General features: G+C 39.8%; 1 protein-coding gene across 6 annotated transcripts in view; it reads right to left on the bottom strand.

The window, feature by feature from the left end:
- Positions 1-8,386: 8,386 nt before the first annotated feature.
- The window catches only part of PTPRE (protein tyrosine phosphatase receptor type E), a 118,974-nt gene continuing 106,842 nt past the window's right edge, over positions 8,387-20,518 (bottom strand). For 5 of the 6 annotated variants that reach the window (XM_075026613.1, XM_075026614.1, XM_075026617.1 and 2 more), the window contains one exon: positions 8,388-11,643. In XM_075026613.1, coding sequence (XP_074882714.1) covers positions 11,569-11,643 — 75 coding nt within the window. In that variant the 3' untranslated portion in view covers positions 8,388-11,568. Of the gene's footprint in view, positions 11,644-20,518 lie in introns of all 6 variants that reach the window. The other variant, XM_075026612.1, reaches the window with a different exon arrangement.

Raw genomic sequence — 20,518 nt, 5'->3', positions numbered from 1 at the left:
GTTCCTCGCCTCAGGGCGGCTCCGCTCCGCCCGCCTAGAACCGCCGCTTGGCGGCCTTTCCCCTTCCCTCACCGCTGCCAACCGCCTTCTGCCGGACGAGAGACACCCCCACGCGCACAAACACCCCCCCCCACGGGCGAAGGTTTGGGCCCGTACCTGGACGGGTTTCTTCAGCGCCTCTGTGAGGGAGAGGGATTCACGGGGGACTCGGCTGGCTCCCAAATAACACACCTCTTCAGCTAATGATGTTGCTTGAGCCTCATGAGAAGTCCTCGGGTCAGTAAAAAAAGGTCCAGAATCAGTTTATAGCGCTTCGGCTCAACGTAGGCTTTCTAAACTAATTTCAGCATCTGTATCTTCTTTCTGCACCGGTCTTTTGATAATGAAAATGTTATTAATTAAAATATCACTAAACATAAAAATAAGGGGCTTTAAAGGAGGAGGGGAAAAAAAAGGGGGGGCAAGGATGGGAGGGAGAAAGCAGCAGTATTAAAAATAAAAAATAAAAACTAAAATTAAAAACTAGCATTTTAAGTCCATTTTAATCAGCCATTTAGTTACCTTCATTTATCTACAAAAACTGATTCCCATCTCTGCTCTCTGACAGGAATCCACTCCTAAGACATGAATTTGAGTATCTGTAAGAGAAACCAAGGATCAAGACAAACACTGTTTGTGCTGCTCTGTATTTAAAGACAGAAGAAAACAAACGAACAAACCCCAAAACAACACACCTAGCAAGTAACCAGAATTTGGTTCAGTCACACAAAGGCAGAAAGAGCTGTTCCTAGACAAATCCAGTATCATTGACATTCTCATCCTTGATCAGGTTTATATTTTGAAATTGCTATCAAGTGTTTGTATAAATTTAAAAATTAATCTCCAATCAATGAGATAATCTCCTGGTATTAAAAATGAGGAGAAGCCATAATTTGAAAATAGCCAAGGAGAGGAAGGTACCTTTGAATGTAATCTCAGTTTAGAAACATTTTTCAGATTGGAAGGCTTTTAACCATCGCCCTCTCCAGAATACACAAGATAACTCTTTAAAAATTTGTGCAGAAAAATGCAGATTATGCTGAGACTATGCAACTTCCATCTTTGTGTTCAGTTCTTCTTGTAGTTTGAACATTTGCACCAGGGGTCTGAAATTATGAAATATAGGCCCCAAACACCTAATTTTAGTCTCCAGAGTCTCCTCTATGTGATGCACAATATTAAGTTTCAAAAGCAAGATGCCTATTTGCTTTCTCATTCTTTTTGATGTCCAAGGGAGTCATGAAAGCTTTTGGACTTCTAGAAAAGAGATTGGAAGGTGCTGGTTCCGCCTGCATGAAACAGTATAGGAAAGTGCTTAAAAACAAAGAGAACAGAGATTTGCCAGGCAGTGCATGAAGATTCAGGCAAATTAATGCTCTTCCCCTCCCTGGAAGGCCAATATTGAGGGGGACAGGGAGCAAGACTGTTCTTTTGGCAGCAGTTTGCTCAGACTGCCTGATACCTCATTTTCAGGCCATGGTTCCACAAAAATCTAAGCCAAATTAATTTCTGTTGCTGGAGAAGTAAATAGAAAAGAAATTTAAAATAAGTACAAAACCCAAGTACTTCCAGAAATTCTGAATAATTTGAAAAAAAGGAAGAGCAGTTTAAATGGACAGATTATATTTAAAATATACCCTGCATAACATACACAAGTAAGTTTGAATTCCTGATATTTCCCCCCTCTATTTCCTAGCCACCAAACATAAACTGGTAACTAACACTTAAACCTGGTTTTTATCTTTTAAGACGACCACAGGAAAAACATCCTGAAGGAGCAGTGTGGGTTCCAACTTGCACAGTATTCTTGATATGCACCATGTTATCAGGCACATAAAAGCAAAACATTTCAGTTACCAGACTCCTTCGAAAAGCAAACCTTATTTTTATCATAACTAATTGACAGCAAAGACAGCCTCGCTCAATTCCTTCCTTTCTACCCCAACATCATAGTATCCCCTCCGAGATGGCTGGGGAAATTCCAAGGGAAAATAGACAGACTGTTGACTGATGCCTGATTTTTTTTTTGTTTGTTTTTATAATAAATATGCATTACTGAGATATGGAATCTGGTGACCTTAATTCCAAGTTAAAGTTCTATACATGCATGGGTGGGGGAAAGAGATACAAAGGGAGAAAGGCCTTTTCCAAGGTCATTCAGTCTTTTGTGCTTCAGGGGATAAAATTCTACTATTCAGATCTTTCACAAAGCAGAACACTCCTTTTGATATTATTACTATTTTATTTAATTATTTACTTTGCCTCAAATACTATTTTATGTGGTATGATGACTTTAGGGTACTTTAGATACGATACAGTTAGATGTAAGCAGCTTTTTAAATGTTATTTTTTTCCTTTGAATTAAATTACTCTGAAGTGTATTTTATAAGCTTTGGTGGGGTTTTAATTTAGTTCAGCATATTAAGGCATAACCTTATTATTATACCTTCAGCTTGTCACGATAGCTTTTTGCTACTGGACAATCTTGTATTTAGATGTAAAACATTCAAACAAAATCAGAACTCTAACACTGGGTATCTCTGCCAATAAAGATATTAAAGTCAGATCCTTCCTGGGGGTTTTTACAAGTGCAGTTATACCTGAACAATTATCTAAACCAAACAGTTTATACCAGTAAAACTCTTTAATTCGTTACAGTCTCTACTAGCCCATATCTGATCAAACTGAGCTGGACAGCAAAAGAGCAATTTTGCTGCTATCGTTACATGGGCATTGTCATGTTGACAAAGGCTTTGGTGATTTAAAAAATAAAAATAAAAAAAAATCTGCAGTATGCCAATAATTGTATATTCTAGCATGACATACAGTGGTTTATTAGCGCACTTACCGCACAGAATCCTGTCACATCCTTTGTGATAAATGTCTCTGCAAGCACAGCAGTGCTTACAGGAAAACACAAATTATAATAAAGGTTTTAAGCATGCCTTTAAATCTGTCTTCAAGAGCAGCATGGCTCTCTTAAATAGCAGATATACAAATATTTGCAAAAGTAGATCTATAGGAGGGAAAAAATGACATTTTCTTCAAGGTTTAAATTTTCTGTTAGGTTAATTTCTATCTGTGAACATTTAATTTACTAGGAGTACAAGCCGACAAATATATCTGCATAGATGTTGTTGACAGTAAAAACTGTCAACTTTCAAAAATGTGTTGAAAAATAGTTTATTTTAAATCTGTCCTTGAATCTGCTTGCTATTTTTTTTAGACATTTTTTACTTATTTGACCAATGAACAGGTAATTAGGAAAAAGCTACTTCACTGAGATCCATCAGTACGGATCTGTGAGCCTTTTCAGGACTTAATGATCAGGCTTATCAGTGGAAGATGGTGACCCAGTGATACAAAAAGGCCCCGAATCATTAAAGCATACTGGGGCTGAAGTCTCGAGCCAAGAGCACAAGAACAACAACAAAACAAAGAGAATGAGAAAAATCAGCATCTTAATTCCTCACATGAAGATCCTTATGCAAGGTTATTTGTTCTAGTTTCTGAACAGGTGGTTTGGAAGCACTTGAATGAATGAAGCTTCTTTCTCACAGATTTGTACTACTACTGTTTTTTAACTGACAGTCTAAGAAAGCACAAGTTCCAGTTAAAGCTTTTACTAGATTAGGGCTTTTGTAAGGTATATAGGTATTAGGTAAATAAGGCACTAAATGCAAGCTGCAACTTCAGTACTAGTGAAAGGCCATCACCACCAATCAGCCCCCATTTTTAGAAAATGGAGTTACCTTGGAATACACTAGTGCCCTCTCAATGGAGTTGTAATTCGGCCAGTGGATCCAGAAGACACAGCAGGTAAAGGAAGAGAGGCACAAGCAAAACAATCACAATAAGCCTTGCTTCTAGAATTGCCAAAACTAAAAACATTCAGACAGAATTATACCTGGTAAGTGATGACTGAACTGCTAACTTCTAACAAAAAAACAAATTAGCATTAATTCAGTTGCATTGTCATCACAGACGAGTTCTCAATTTGATTTGTGAATTTTTATTGGGCCCTGAAAAAAAATATAGTTCAGGCTATTCACACTGTGCAAAGCGAAGTCCAGATATTAGTAAGTTATTGTATGATGAATCTCTGAAAATTTACTGTTTTGCAATAGACTTCCTCTCTTAAAATGATGGTTTATTACACTGACACATTATTGCACCTAAGATTTTTTTGAATGCTTGTGTTCACACACAGAACCCAATTTTGACAAATTATTTTATGTGTGAGGAATCTGCATGAGTTTATGAACAAATGGGATATGGTTTCCAAAATTAATAAATATTTTGAAATAATACATTTCTCTTTCTGTGGTGAGAAAACACAAAATAACAAACTACTACGAGAAAGAAATGGTGAAAGATCAAACTTCTGTATGTGATGTGAAGCACTAATATTGTTACACAAAAAACTTCTATATTTCACAAAATCAAAGTTCATCTTGAAAACTAGCTTTCTAATAGGCTGTTTTCACACAGACCCTTCAAAGCCATGAAAGATGACTGGAAAGCAAACTACACAATGTCATGATGAAATCTATCAGGTTTTAAATGTAAATTAATACTTTGTATCTGGGACTGGGCATGTCTTTGTTCTGTGTCCCTATAACAGTCTTGCCAATTACAAAGTTACAGAACTGGTCACATAATATGTAAGTATACTGCTCAGCAAGAAATGTATCACTGACAACTCAGGATACTAAAACAGTAAAAACCCTCTCATCTGGGAACAAAATTCTCACTCCAGGAAATTTGCCATTAACTTCAAGAGATCACTTTTAATCCTAAAGGTAACCATAAGAGGAGTTTTGCCTTGCTCATTCAGCCCTTTTGCACATCTGCTATTTGTGTAAGAGCTAGTGATTTGTACGCTTGTTTATTGTGACCGGAGCAAGATTCCACCATGTTCAGCAAATTACATCAACCTCCATTCAAATATGCAGTCCTCTAACAAGGGCGGAAAGCTATTCCATGTGCTGCTTCCTTGGAAACAGCTTTTACTCAATCCAGAGGCTACCACGTAGTTACCATAAAAATTTCCACCAGAAAATACTTGTATAAAATTTTGAAGCAAGGTAATGTAAAAGCAAATAAATAAAAAAAAAATAAAAAATTTTTTTTTTCATAGAGACCAAGAGAGTACTGGTGACTCCAGGCAGACAGGAATATAATCTTCTCTCACAGGGACCATGAGCAGGACGGAGACAGCCCTCTGGCTGCTCACTCACTCACTGCCTGTTGTACTGAAACACGAAAAATGCAGCCTTCAGCCTATATTCTGCTACACCCTGGCTGCTGGTATCAGATCACTGCCACCACGAGCACAAACTGAGCTTCATAACCTGACACTATTGCAACTGTGCTAAATAATTCCTTCTCAAGCTCTTCCAGACCAGTATAGTTGTGCTTTTTTAATGTTTACCCAACTGGCATTGGGTAGACACAACTACCCTGATCTAAGTCACAACTTCTGTTCAATGTTTATAAATAGTTTGTGTGTGACATTCAGGAAAACGCTGGAACAATTTCTAATGCAAGGCAAACAGGTGAAAGAAAAAAAAAAGATTATTTGTGAAAAGAACTTCCTTGGCAAAGTCTCATCTTGATTAATAATTTACTAATTCTTCTACTCAGTGCAAAGTAGCACAGAAAATGTATAAAAGAAGCTCTTATTAACCTATCTAAATTACAACATAATCCTTTAATACCTAAGATGAAGAACATTCATGGTGAAGTTCAATTGCTTGAAAAATTCTCAGATGCATTGCACAATTTCTGTATTAAGGAAAGAATAGCTTAGACTTGACATATATGCCCTATACTGAACAAACATGTCTTTGATCTTGCTTATATTGTTTAAATAACCTCTTAAAATGAATATATTTCATGAACAGTTTACAGTGAAAGTGTGTTTTTTCTAAAAGCTGAGTTTCTAAAAACAACCATCTTCAGCATCACAAGATGTAAAATGCAAAAACTCGATAAAGAAGCACAAGGTCTTTATGGTATTTCTTAGTAATGTTTCGAAGTAGGAAAAAAAACGTGCACAGTCTCATCTGATGAGCCAAGAAAAATTAATCGCTGGAGAAGTGCACAATGATAAAATTTAGTTCCTACATGTAATTAAAAAGAATCTGTATATATAAACAAGATTGCAAAAGATAGAGGTTTCATACTTTCTGTATAGTTGTATTATTTCTATATTCTCCAAGTGAAGTCTTGTGATTCTTCTATTTGGTACAGATTTGTCATTAAAATGGGACATAGTTAAGAGAACAGCAGGTATCTATTGTGAGGAAAACCCTTCCACTCATTGGATCTTAATTATACTGTCACCTTCTCCCTGAAATCTCTTTTTATGAGATGTTAGAGGCAAATAAGAAAGCTTTATTATCAGTACAGTATCTAAACAGCTGTATGTTGGCTGCTTTACAGAGGTGAGGATCAAGTGATCCCAAGTCCTTTCTACAACTTTAGATTTGTTGTTAATAAAAACACTATGACTTGGCTGCATGTTAACAAAGGCGCTTTTTATTGTTGATCTTTAATACAGAAACAGACCAACAGAAGCACACTAAAATGAACACAGGAAGAAAGTCATTCTTTGTCACGTAGCTTGTAATCCCTGTTATTTAGCCTGAATAACCTAAAAACAGTGATTCTACTATACTGCTAGACAGAACCTTATTATACTAGAAATTGTGCAGATCTGTAGTAATCAATAATTACGATTATCAATAATTATTATCAATAAGTATTGAAATGAACAAATGATTAATTAATAACTGATTAGTACTTAAGATTCTTCTATTTTCTGAAACCACATAAAGGCATCTGTCTGTTCTCACACAAAGTTAACTTTGAGTGGGCTCACATGCTGTGCATCTTGATACCTGCTAAAAGTATACGATCCAATCACACAGAATATTTTATCAGCTCATCTGGAATTGTTAAAAAAAATTAATAGCTTTTACACGTAATGAAAAAGATTACTTGGTACTATTTAGCATCACAGTAAGACAGCAATATTTTCCTGAACACTAATTTCCTCAAGGCTCTGTATTTCAGTGCGGTGTATCCCTGCATTTAAAACTCTGCAGGGAAATTCTTGATTAGTAAATCCATCTTTTTGATGAAGCAAAGACATCTCTTCAGGATGTACGTGCTCGCTGTCTTTAGAAAGCAACACTTAAGTTACTACTGCCAAACATGTTGCTACAGTTATTCCTGGATGGTTCACAATTTGTGTTGAAAGCAGTATGATTACCAATCGATTGCAAACACTTAAATGTTAGAATTGTGCACAAAAAGTACATGCAAAGGGAAAATTCTTCCAAACAAGTTTGGAAAAGATGATCAGAAGATTACCTACACTGAAAAGGTACCTCCCAAATGTCAGGTGGCAGGGGTACCCGATGAAACAGGGCTAAAGGGGTCAAACACATAAATGTTGCTTCATTAAATCATACTTGACAAATAACGTTCAATCTTTTCAAATCTCCGTGATATTAGCTCGACATTAGCATTGCAATCTTTCAGCACGGTTACTCCTGGTTTACAGAATGACAACAGTGGGCCACCCTGACTATTTTCGGCACGAGGTCCAATATAAAGCCTGTTGAAGTCAATGAAGAAATTGCTGTTAACCAGAGTGGGCTTTCAGTTAATGATGGGTGACACACAGTTGAAAGTTAAGCTACTATTTTTATCTCGGTATGGCACCGTGGCGTACCACAGTACTATTAAAATCCACACACGAAAAGCCAGGAAGGTTCCGTGCGCTGCGAGTGCGCTCTCTCCCCTCTCCCCAACCCTCCCATTTTGTGAACTCCCGTCTCCCTCCGAGCCCGAAACCCGCTCCTGCGCCCCACCTGGGCTCCCCCGCTCCTCCCCAGTTCCCGCAGCTCTGCCCCGCGCCCACGCTTTGCTGGACGGGAGGGCTGGGAGGGCTCGAGCAGAGCGCGCCGCGGCGCGAGGTGCTGTACGAATATACCGGAGGGACAGCAGTCGTTGAGGTACTGCAGGGTCAGGCTTTGCATCACCACATTTATACTCGTCCCACTGCAGCCTTCCCTTACGAGTCATGTCAAAGCTCTGTATTGTCAGGACTTACTTATTAATACAGCGTGGGAGGACCCGGCCTTTCAACTCCTAGCATGAGTTTATACGCGCTTTATATGCACAATGCTTCAGTTCCGACGTGAACCAGAATATTACTCCCAAATAGCTGCAGATAAGTACTGAAAAATTATTTATCTAGATAATGGATTTCAACTCTTTTAGAATACTTAATTCAAATGAACGCACAGTGCAGGAATGAAATTAAAAGATTTAAAGGAAGTAATACAGTTTGAGAATAAAAACGAAGCTTTGTTCTTGCATCAGAATGTATTAGATCTTGCAATTTGCATATACAAATAATTCAGCAACATTCACCGGCATTAAAAACACAGCAAGATCAAATTATAAATGTAATAAAAGAAAATAATAATAGCTGAAACTGTATAATACATACATATATTATAAAGATTTGACAAATTAAATACAATTTGGTTATACAGAAAAGTTTCAATAACTTTACATTAAAAATGGTACGAGGGAAATGAAAACCATTTCAAAATACTGAACACAGGTGGTCAGGCTCATTTTAAAAGTTTAAAAAACTGATACGTAAAAATACCCTAAAAAACACTGGTAATTACAGTATGCATTCTTCATTAAGGCCCAATTCAGCAAAGCACTTAAGGGATTGCTTCAGGAACAAAGAACCTATGGTACTTAAATGTTTTGTGGAATAGAGATGTCGTAAAGCGAATGCTTAAATGCTTAGGTGAACTGGAACTTCTCTTAACACGTGAAAACAGACAGTCGAGTCACATAGTGACCAAAACCACATACAGATCAGAATGTACAACTTCTAATCAACTATTTGGCATTTTAAAGTAACTCCATGCAACATAGGAAAATCGAAAAGAAAATTCATATATATCTATATCAAGGTACAGCTCCCCAGTTACTAGGCTGCTGCAATGAGCAGCCTCTTGACTAAACACAAGAACTGGAAAGCAAGCTTTTCAAATTATAAAAAAAAGTCGTTATGTAGCTATATTTGTGACTTCTGAAATATAAGCATTTCTGTTTCCTCCTAGGTCTCTTAGTACAGTTAGCAACTAAAATCTGAGTACCCACTTAGTATCTGACGTTTCAGCGTTACTCCATCCCACTACTTGCTGTAACTACGAAGAGCTGCCTGCGCCCCGCGGAACGATCCCCTGTAGTAAACCCCGCGGGGCAGCCCGAGTTCTGCTGCAGCTCCTGCTGCTGCCGGGGGGCCGCGTCCCCCCGCTAACAGCACACCGCGTTGCCACTGCACGGAGCAGGTTTGCTTTGCGAGGCAACTCTTAATCCAAGCTTTTCTTTAAGGGACCCAAAAGGCTGTCCAACAGACAAATTATTTTTCAAACGTAGGCTAAAGATCCTGACCCTGGGATCTAACCGGGACCCTAAAACATTGGGCTTTGGAAAACGGTGGGAATTTCTTTGCATTATTTTCTATCACCGTTTAACCTCTCTGAGTCTCCCTGTGCTACAAATGATCATACTGAAAACCCCACTGTATTGGTTTCCATACTGAATTTATTTGATGGCTTTTTAAAATCTGATAAAATTTCAGCATGCAGTAGTAATGTAAACTTACTTAGCATTCGTTTTCGTTACTCGACACTTTCTGCGGCTTGAGTGTATCTTCTCATAGCAACTCACAACAAAGGTTTAGTCTTTAAACAATCTTTTTTAAGTGCATAATTTACTGTACAAATAAATACAGAAGTGCATCGATGGGAAGACGAGAAGCAGTAAATGGCAGTGTTCAGAACAGTGTGCTTAGGAATTTCTAAACTGCGCCTTTTGCATTCAGTATGAAATGAAAGGAGAGGTACCAACACCTTCCTGTTCCCTTGCATTGTTACAAAACATAATGCTATTTGCTATCGGAAATGAAAAATGGTCATGGGATAAAATAGTGCAAGAACAATAGTGAAATGATCAGTGTAAATTGCTTATTTTAAATAAGGCTTTTATGTTTGCATTGAAAAAAACCAACCAACTGGACAAGACAGTACTATTGCATATTAGTTATGTAATTAAAGTACATATTCGCATACTTTGTGCTCATTAATTCATATATGCATTTTAAAGAGTGGAAAAGATATACTTTTTAATTATTCAACATTCGGATGCCCTGTGGTTTTTGGATTTTCTAACCCCCAAGCATAGCCTGTTCAGGGCTATGATAAAGACTTTTAAACTTTATTTCACCAATCGTATTATCAGTAGTACTTTCATTAAAAATATATCTATATACACAATCATATACTCCTTTTAGATAAAGGAATCATTCCTTTTTTTATAATATATATGGGAGGGTAAGAACCCAGAGGAGCTTTTTGCTACAACACTTCATGTTGCTAGCGTTACACTGTTAGTAAAATGGTTTTTTTGTTTTTTTCAAAATTTTAGCAAATACTGTTAATTATTCTGTGGAGTCGAATCAAAGAATGAGAGTTCATCTCTCTTGCCTTTTCTCAAAGAAGTGGTAAATTATGCACGTGTATATAGAGAAGCTTTAAATCCATTTCTGACAATGGCTGTAAAGCCTCTTCAAGTTCAGGTGCTGCAAAATATACTCTTCCGATATGCAAAATATTCTCAAAATAGTGGTAAACTCACATTATTGTCTTTCTAAATTGATTTAAGCTGGTGTAATATTTAGGAAAGAACAAAATAAATGGACTTTGAAAGCTATATTAAATCAAACATTCACATCTGTATTTATACTGATTATATCTTATTGACAGTAAGACTCAAAATAGAACTGCCATCAACCAGGAGGTTCTTAAAAACAGACTTTAAAAGCAGTTATATTTTTCAGTTGGACTGTACATTATTACACATGAAGGGCCACATTCTGATACCTTCATCATTAATAGCACTTCACTCGAACAGTCTCTTTGCCTTCAGTGAGACTATTTGTGAAATAAATTACAAGTAAGCAGGAGCAGGTTATCAGAATGTGTCCCCAAATAAACATCTATTTTCATAGTGAAGAAAGGTTTATGGTGAAAACATGTTTAGTTTAAACTTATGTACCACAATTCACTTTTTTTTTTTAGTATGAAATGTAAATCGCCTGCGTAAAGTTTCAAGAATTGGGAGATAACATTTTTGATAAATATTTATAAGTGGAAAAATTCAAAGAAATAGACCCTCAAGAATTAATTTACTGTTATTTAGAATAAAGATTTCTATACCGTCTTATAGTGATATACTGTATATGAACATTATACTTCGCTTTAGAAGATATTTATATTTAAGAAATAACTTTATACAGCAAACGCAACTTTTAGAGCAAACACAAGGTCATATTTACAATAAAGTCAACAATCAAAATGACATGGAATAAATTAACAGAATATACAACTATTTATACAGACAAATTAAAAAATAAGGCAGGAATTTTCATTTGAAATTAGCATAATCAGAAAATATGTCGATGAAATCTTGTACCACTCTGTAGCAGAATTCATATTGTTCCTGAAAAACAATAAAAAAGGTATCAAAACGTGCTTTGGTTGCATCATACAATTACACTGACAAAATCATACTCAAGCAAATCATACTGTTAAATGCAACACGTTCTAACTTGGACCAGTAGCTGAGGACTAGTCTGTTCTGATTTTTATTTAGGAGTTTATTTTTTCAAATAAAAGCAATGGTACATCGCTCTTTTGTCAAATACAGGCTGATTGTTGCTCTTCAGTTAAACTGATTTCTTTAAACTTTCTAGGTGATAGTTCTTAAAATGAATCACTTCTTAGACCTGTCTTCTCATTTAAATGAAGCAGATTACTGCACCTGGCTGTTACCCAGCTCACACCACAGCAAGTAACTCCCCCTGTGCATGCCCCAGGAGCCTGGCTGTTTAACTGTGGGCTCCATCTTCGGAGCTTTGCGGCAGAAACTACACCACCATATAACTTCTGACAATGCAACTCCAAACATATGGAACATGAAAAAACCTCTACATTCATTTTTCTGCCTATGTTAGCCTGCGAGCGAGCCCTCTGCATCCTACAGATGGGACACAGCTGCGGTGGTGCATTTCTTCCCCCTTTCCAGGCTGATTTAGGAACTCGGGACGGCTCGCTAGCCCTTAGCATAAGTGCAGTGAGTGGGGCGGTCCAGCGACCCTTGGCCGTGCCAGGAGCTCCGACCCAGCCGAGGCAGGGAGATACGCCGCGCGTCTCAAGGACTCCTGCTGCCCGGCGGAGGCGGGGGACGGGACGGCGATAGCCAGTTCTCATCACCACCCGCAGCCCGTTCTCATAACAACCTTGAGACGTTACAGCCCTCCCCTGGCCATCTCGGAGCATCCCGTGTCTGCGTCTCACGCTCTTCGCAGGCAGCCTCGGAATTTTCCAGCGCCGCTGGGGTGCCAGCAGTTTGCTGATGACTAAGGTCAATCATCTCCTGAACCTATAAGCAGCGGTGCTGAGCGAGGCCCTTTGAGCTCTCCCGGACCGCAGCGGGCTGCGACCAGCACCTCCCTCCGAGCGGGACGCCTCTCGGAGCTCCCAAACCGGACGGTTTGTGAAAATCGGAGGTCTGTCGCCAAAAGCCGACACGGCCTGGGCTGATTCTCTCCACTCCTTGAGGCTCGGCCCTTCGCCCATCAAGAAAGATGCTGAACCATTTGAAGTGAATCTTTTCACTGACATCGAGGGGAATTTTTAACAGGTAGACCTCTTTTACTCTCTTTTACTCTCTGGTTTGTGTATCTCTTAGTGTACTAACCTGAAAAGGCTACGATAAGCATATTATAGCAAGTGTATTATAAGTTACTACTTTCAGATTTATACTTCAGTTACTGTCGTGAATTCCATTCAACTCTGAATAAATTTTAGGCTGCTGTTATACTCATAATCCCTTTAGATATAAACCGTTGCCCAAGTCTGGGACTAGGAGCCGATCCAGCCGCACCTAGACTCCAACAGGAGTTTAGAAAGCAAGGGGGTCTTCTCCGAACCTCGTGACTCAACGGGAGGGTCTCCCCTACTTTTCCACATTCCCAACCTTTGCACAAATCGCAAGAAATCAATTCTAACTTGATTTTTCTTTGTAATATTTCCTTTTACCCTATACGGTCTCTATATACCTAAGTTTAGTCTGATTTTAACTTCATTTTCCTGAGTGCATTTCATCCATGTAATAATAGAGTGAACCTTGTCATTGAATTCTGTGAAGTCGCAGTTCTATATAAATTTCTATTAAATAATTTTCCTATTGCTAATACAATTGGAGGCGATTCTTTAAGAGATCCGAACTCCTCTCTCATTCCCGCCCCCCACGACAAATTGGCGTAGTTGGCAGGATGGCAAGTAGCATCACCGATTACTTACTAAAACATGGGATTAGTCTGAGTCCCAAATTTTCTGAGGAATGGGCTCGTGATAACTGGCATGATTGGAAGTCCGTGGAAAAACAACTAAAGTCAGCCAGGGGCAATGGGAATGGTGGAAAAGAAAACAGAATTATTTGCCAAATGTTAGGCACCTGCTTAGAAGCCGCTTGTCAGTTTAGGAAGAATAGCATTAAAAGAGAAAAGGACCTAAAGGAAGAAATGGAAGGCAGAAAAGCAGCTGAATTAATACTATCCTTGAAAATTGAGCAGCTGCAGAAACAGTTACAGGAAGAAAAAGAGAAAAAACAAAAGTTAGAGGAAAGGGTTGAAAAGATGCTTATGCAAGCTCCCCGTCCCCTTGACATCGTGCAAATTAGAAAACTGATTGTCTCCCCTGAAGAATGGGATGGAAACATATGGGGTGACCCTGATGATAACTATGCAAACCAAATTAATCCTCCATATCCTCCAGTTCCTTTAAATTCCCCTGAATATGAGGGCAGGGCCATCATAAAAACAGACAACACCGCTGGACCTCCAGGTGGAGCAGGAGATTGTACCCGAAAAAAAACCCCATTCGATCCAATTCAAATGGCCAATTTACAAGAACGCTATGGCCATAAGCCAGGCGAAACTGAAACTGAATATGTACGGCGAGTGCGTCTAACCGGGGGAGACAGAATCTTCCTTAATGGTGATGAAGCCAATGGATTTGGGGGCCCTGGTGTCTTTTTAAATGCTGGACCCGCAACCCCAAAAGATCCCTACTCGATAACAACTAGAGTGGCATACTGGGCTGGCGGAAAAGATGTCTTAGAGGGAGGAGAGCCTCTATTAATACCCATCAAATCCTTGAATGAGCTCTCTACAGCTATTACAAAAGCTGCCGCTATCCAGGCCGTGAACGAATGTGCCCCTCTTAATGTTCCCATACCAGGAACTGTGGATCCTGACATGCTAAAGCCTCTAATTAAGGGAGATCCTGCTATGCCAAAACCCTACCTCATTGTAAAAAGAGATGAAATCAGGAGAGACGCAGACTTTAATCCCCTTTTGGCCATAAGAGAAGCCGCTGACAACAAGGAAGAGGCCTTAGTGCAAAGAAATCTCCCTACCTGGGCTACACTGATGCATGACATCATAAATCAGGGGCGCAAAATGGGGTGGGATAATCTATCTGATGAAACCAAAAAGACAAGTCGTAATGTTAGGCAACCTAAACAATCAATCCAAGATAACCCCCCAGTACAGGAACCCACTGATCATCAATCCAGAACTCAGAGATGGAGAGAATTATACAATCAAGCGTTGTCACTAGGTATCCCTAGAATTGCAATTCAAAGGCAAAGTGCCAGTGCTATTCAGAGTCTAATTCGTGCATTTCAGAAACGTAATGATGATACTCAGAAAGGAAATGCTCCGAACACTCAGACACCGACTCCTCCTCCAAGAGGGAGTAATACCCCTTTTTCTCCCAAAGATTCGGAAACAAAAAACTAGTAGCACTCGGATGACGACTGGGTCTGTCGGTCCGGCAAGTGGAATCTTATCAACAGATTTATAACAATGGCCCATACATTTTGATTCCAACTGGTCCTCGACAACAATTAGTGACATTCCTAATAGATACGGGAGCACAAATTTCAATCTTAACACAACATGATGCTGAGAAGCTGGGTGTACGACCCAGACAGCAAAGAGTTAAAATCACTGGAGTAAATGGAGCAAGTGTTCTGTGCCAAACCGCAAAAGTAAATTTATGGCTCCCGGGCAAGAAGCCTGTGTTATCTACTCACTTTGCTATCAAGACTCACAAAGAAAGTATTTTAGGCTTTGATGTTTTGAACGGCCGAGCCTGGCACTTGCCGGACGGTAGCGTGTGGTCATTCCGTTCAAACTCCAACCCTGACAAAAACCAGGATTCCACACAGCCCCTGCGCTTCCCAATGGAAAGATTGCTAATGTGCCGCAATACCCGATTTCTGCTGCAGCACGGAACGGAATTTCAGAGGTAATAACAGATTTAGAGAAAAGACAAATCATCTCTAGAACTCATTCCCCATATAATTCACTCTTCTGGCCAGTCCGTAAGGCATTTAACAATTGATTATTGGCGCTTGAACACCAGTACAGCCCTGCTAACAGCTGCTGTAGCAAACGTTGCAAACTTAACAGCTACTTCGCAAGCAGCTGCACACCCCTGCATGACGACATCAGATGTGAAGGACATGTTCTTCATGGTCCTCTTACAGGAAAAAGACAAAGAGAAATTTGCTTTCACTTTGGAAGGTGTACAATACACTTTTAACAGGCTCCCCCAGGGATATAAACATTCTCCCGCAATCGCTCATGCTGCACTTGCAGAACTTTTACAAACGGCGTCACTCCCCCAGGATGTGGGACTATACTAATATATAGACGATATTCTAATCAGGGGTACTTCCCCTGAGACACTGAGGGAAGCAGCAGCAGCAGGGCGACAGCCACCACACAGAGCAGAGGTTGAGATCCCACCTGAGAAATGCCAAAGGCCAGGCAGAGAGGTAAAATTTTTAGGTACCTGGTGGATTGCACGTAGTGCAGCGATTCCACCAGACACCCTAAGTAAAATAAAATAGAACAGTTACAAACGCCCCAATCCAGGAAAGAACTACAACAACTCACGGGTACTTTAGGGTACTGGAAAAAACACGTACCTGGATTTTCTGTCATTGCTTGCCCACTTTACTCACTTTTACAAAAGGGAAAACCATGGCAATGGAACTCAGAACACAAAGAGGCAGCTGAAACCTTAATACAGGAATTAAAAACATACCAATCACTGGGACCGATTCACCCCCACGATCCTGTTATAGCAGAACAGCGTTTTGCAGAACATGGTACTTATTGTAATCTGTTTTAAACTGGTCCTAACGGACCTAAGAGACCTTTACTGTTTAGCTCAACTGCATTTAAAGAAACGGAGCAGAGACACTCTGAGTGAGAAAAAGGACTTTTGTCTCTAACCCGAGCAGTAAAATGAGTTGAGAAAATGCACCAGGGACAACCTGTTCAGACTAGAAGGCCATTTAATCTGCTAGATACAATCCTAAAAGGAGCTCCTCTCCCAGAAGGAATTGCACCAAAAACCACCCTCAGGGAATGGTGTGCATACCTGGGAGGAGTAGCAGATGAAATGCAAATGACTGAAGGACACAGGAAAATTTCCAAATTCATCATAAAGGGGTAACCCGTTCGGCCTTCCCCACCGAAACTTTTCTTTCTTTTCTTTTTCAGGAGAAAATGGATCTGTATGGAGAGCAACAACTATGGCCGTTTATCCCCAGTTTGCTCTCAGTTTTTCTCTTAATTAGGATAAGTATAATCCCTTTGGTCCAGACACGAGACCCTTAGGCCCATGCCCTACTAAATTATAATGGAAGCATTGGAATGACACCAGAAAATAAGGCAAACCTGGCTGGATGGACAGGCCCAGAGGGTTGTGGTGAATGGAGTTAAATCCAGTTGGTGGCAGGTCACAAGTGGTGTTCCTCAGGGCTCAGTACTGGGGCCAGTTCTGTTTAATAGCTTTATCAATGATTTGGACGAGGGGATGGGGGTGTTGGGTTGACAGTTGGACTCGATGATCTTAAGGTCTTTTCCAACCCAAACAATTCTATGATTCTAACAACACCTTTTGCGGACAGGAATAGATGATTAAAGGAAAAAATGAAAATCAACTAATTCCATCTTTAAAAAGAGCTAAGGGAGATACCATTTCAAGAGGATGCTGAATTGAAAATCACACTAGATGTACGACATCAGCTTTATACATTATTGTAAACTACACCAAGGGAAGACACAGCATACATACCTGTCCTTTTAAACACGTATGTTGGTATATTTTTACTCTATCTCATTCAGCACATATAATGTGTTTGTGGACAGACTTCAACTCTCATTCTGACCTAGGCCTTCAATTCAGGATTGAAATCAAACAACCAAATTTACCAACACAGCCCCCCCTCAAACTGTCTCCTCACATTCATAATACTGGCATCTAAGCAATTTCACTTATGACCATACCACCAGTAAAGCCACAGCTTTTGTTTTGACAACACGCAATGCTTTGGTATACATCTAATCATTGCGCTGGGATCAAATCACCCTGGAACTATACTCTATCTGATGAAACATAGACTATGGGCCCTACGAAAAGAAAACAAATGGCAAACTATTGATATAGATGCATGCTTTGTACGGGAATACCAGGGATTCATTTGCGAAAGTAATACCATTAAGGCTCAAGACGTTTGTCTTGACACTGAACAAAATGTTTGTCATTTTGAAATACATCCTGATGAAACTCCTGAAACTGTACTTATGTATGTTGGAAACAGATGCGTTTGTATGAGAACCCTTCATGATGCTATACTTATAGACAATACCACCATGGAGATATGTAATCACTCAAATATCTGTGTTTGTAATTTTATGAAAATTGTAGGATGCGATTTTAACTACTCAGCTCCTGTCAGGACTTAATTGCTACAATCAAACTACACAGCTTACCATGACTTACTGCCTACCCCCATTGGAATGAATCTTACATTGGTGAGAAAACTGCTACAACAGGATGACCTGAATCAGTTGCTAACACGAATTTGAGACAATGGACAAAAAAACCCTAATGACTGTCCGTCATGATGCAGAAAACATACACCATACCCTGGAAAGAGTGAAGAGAGATGGAGAACAACACTGGTGGGATAACTTATTCGGAAGGTAACTGACAACAACAAGAACTTTCAATCGAACATTACAGCCTGTGATAATTTTACTCATTTCTGTTATATTATGATTGTTGTTAAACTTTGTTCTATGTATTAGAATGTGGAGGACAGTCAGACAAACATCACTGTCACAGAAACGTCCTCGCATATATAAGATTCCTTAGTTATATCTATCAAACATTTAGAATTAAGCAAACCTACAAAAAATTTCCCTCAAATTACAATTGGAACACGGCATTGATCTGTTTATAGTCACGGAGGCAAGAGGCGACCACACCGCCACTCCGTGAGAGGGAGATGGATTGACTTTTGTCACAGGGTGGAATGCGGTGGTGCATTTCTTCCCCCTTTCCAGGCTGATTTAGGAACTCGGGACGGCTCGCTAGCCCTTAGCATAAGTGCAGTGAGTGGGGCGGTCCAGCGACCCTTGGCCGTGCCAGGAGCTCCGACCCAGCCGAGGCAGGGAGATACGCCGCGCGTCTCAAGGACTCCTGCTGCCCGGCGGAGGCGGGGGACGGGACGGCGATAGCCAGTTCTCATCACCACCCGCAGCCCGTTCTCATAACAACCTTGAGACGTTACAGCCCTCCCCTGGCCATCTCGGAGCATCCCGTTCTGCGTCTCACGCTCTTTGCAGGCAGCCTCGGAATTTTCCAGCGCCGCTGGGGTGCCAGCAGTTTGCTGATGACTAAGGTCAATCATCTCCTGAACCTATAAGCAGCGGTGCTGAGCGAGGCCCTTTGAGCTCTCCCAGACCGCAGCGGGCTGCGACCAGCACCTCCCTCCGAGCGGGACGCCTCTCGGAGCTCCCAAACCGGACGGTTTGTGAAAATCGGAGGTCTGTTGCCAAAAGCTGACACGGCCTGGGCTGATTCTCTCCACTCCTTGAAGCTCAGCCCTTCACCCGTTGAGAAAGATGCCGAATCATTTGAAGTGAATCTTTTCACTGACATCGAGGGGAATTTTTAACAGGTAGACCTCTTTTACTCTCTTTTACTCTCTGGTTTGTGTATCTTTCAATGTACTAACCTGAAAAGGCTACGATAAGCATATTATAGCAAGCATATTATAAGTTACTACTTTCAAATTTATACTTCAGTTACTGTCGTGAATTCCATTCAACTCTGAATAAATTTTAGGCTGCTGTTATACTCATAATCCCTTTAGATATAAACCGTTGCCCAAGTCTGGGACTAGGAGCCGATCCAGCCGCACCTAGACTCCAACAGGAGTTTAGAAAGCAAGGGGGTCTTCTCCGAACCTCGTGACTCAACGGGAGGGTCTCCCCTACTTTTCCACATTCCCAACCTTTGCACAAATCGCACGAAATCAATTCTAACTTGATTTTTCTTTGTAATATTTCCTTTTACCCTATACGGTCTCTATATACCTAAGTTTAGTCTGATTTTAACTTCATTTTCCTGAGTGCATTTCATCCATGTACTAAGTAATAGAGTGAACCTTGTCATTGAATTCTGTGAAGTCGCAGTTCTATATAAATTTCTATTAAATAATTTTCCTATTGCTAATACAATTGGAGGTGATTCTTTAAGCGATCCGAACTCATGTCTCTCTCGTTTCCCCCCCATGACAACATCCTGATCTTCTAGGCATGCTGAAACGCCTTCGACATGATTTGCTGGATTACAAAATCTGTAACAACACTGATAATAAATGGAATTGGCATCTGAATTCACTCATTCTGGAAAGCAGAGTTTAGCAGAAGCCTTTCTGCAGGCTCAGCTGGGAATATCTGTGGCAATTATACCCTTAACTAACATTATTAAATCACAGAGCCAGAACCCCAAAAGAAATATTTCATCCCTGTCTCAGCATAACCCTGGACAACCCAGTTCTACTTCTTCAACCCCTTTCTTCCTATCTGTAGTGTGGACAAAACACCTACCTGAAAAAGGTGTTTTGAGATAATTGTTTCTAAAGAAGTTTCAAATTACCGGATGGAAGCTGCTATCAAAATACAAAATACCAGCACTTTTATATATGTTCCAAAAACATAAGTCTCAAAAAAACCTTATTCAATAGGGAGAAGTGTCTGGACCAAGCTTCACATATTACTTGTAGGTGACCGTAAAGAAGTCAAAGACATTTCTCCCTTTCAGTGACTAACTGCAAGCCAGTTTAAGCGCAGACATTTTAAGGTTAGAAAGAACAACTGATACACAGCTTCAAAGGCATTTACTTCATATGTTTTATCATCTGCAACACTCAGAAGATT

This window comes from Buteo buteo, chromosome 4 (assembly GCF_964188355.1).
Source record: "Buteo buteo chromosome 4, bButBut1.hap1.1, whole genome shotgun sequence".
Taxonomy (NCBI): Eukaryota; Metazoa; Chordata; class Aves; order Accipitriformes; family Accipitridae; genus Buteo; species Buteo buteo.
This window is presented reverse-complemented; position numbering and strand designations above follow the sequence as displayed.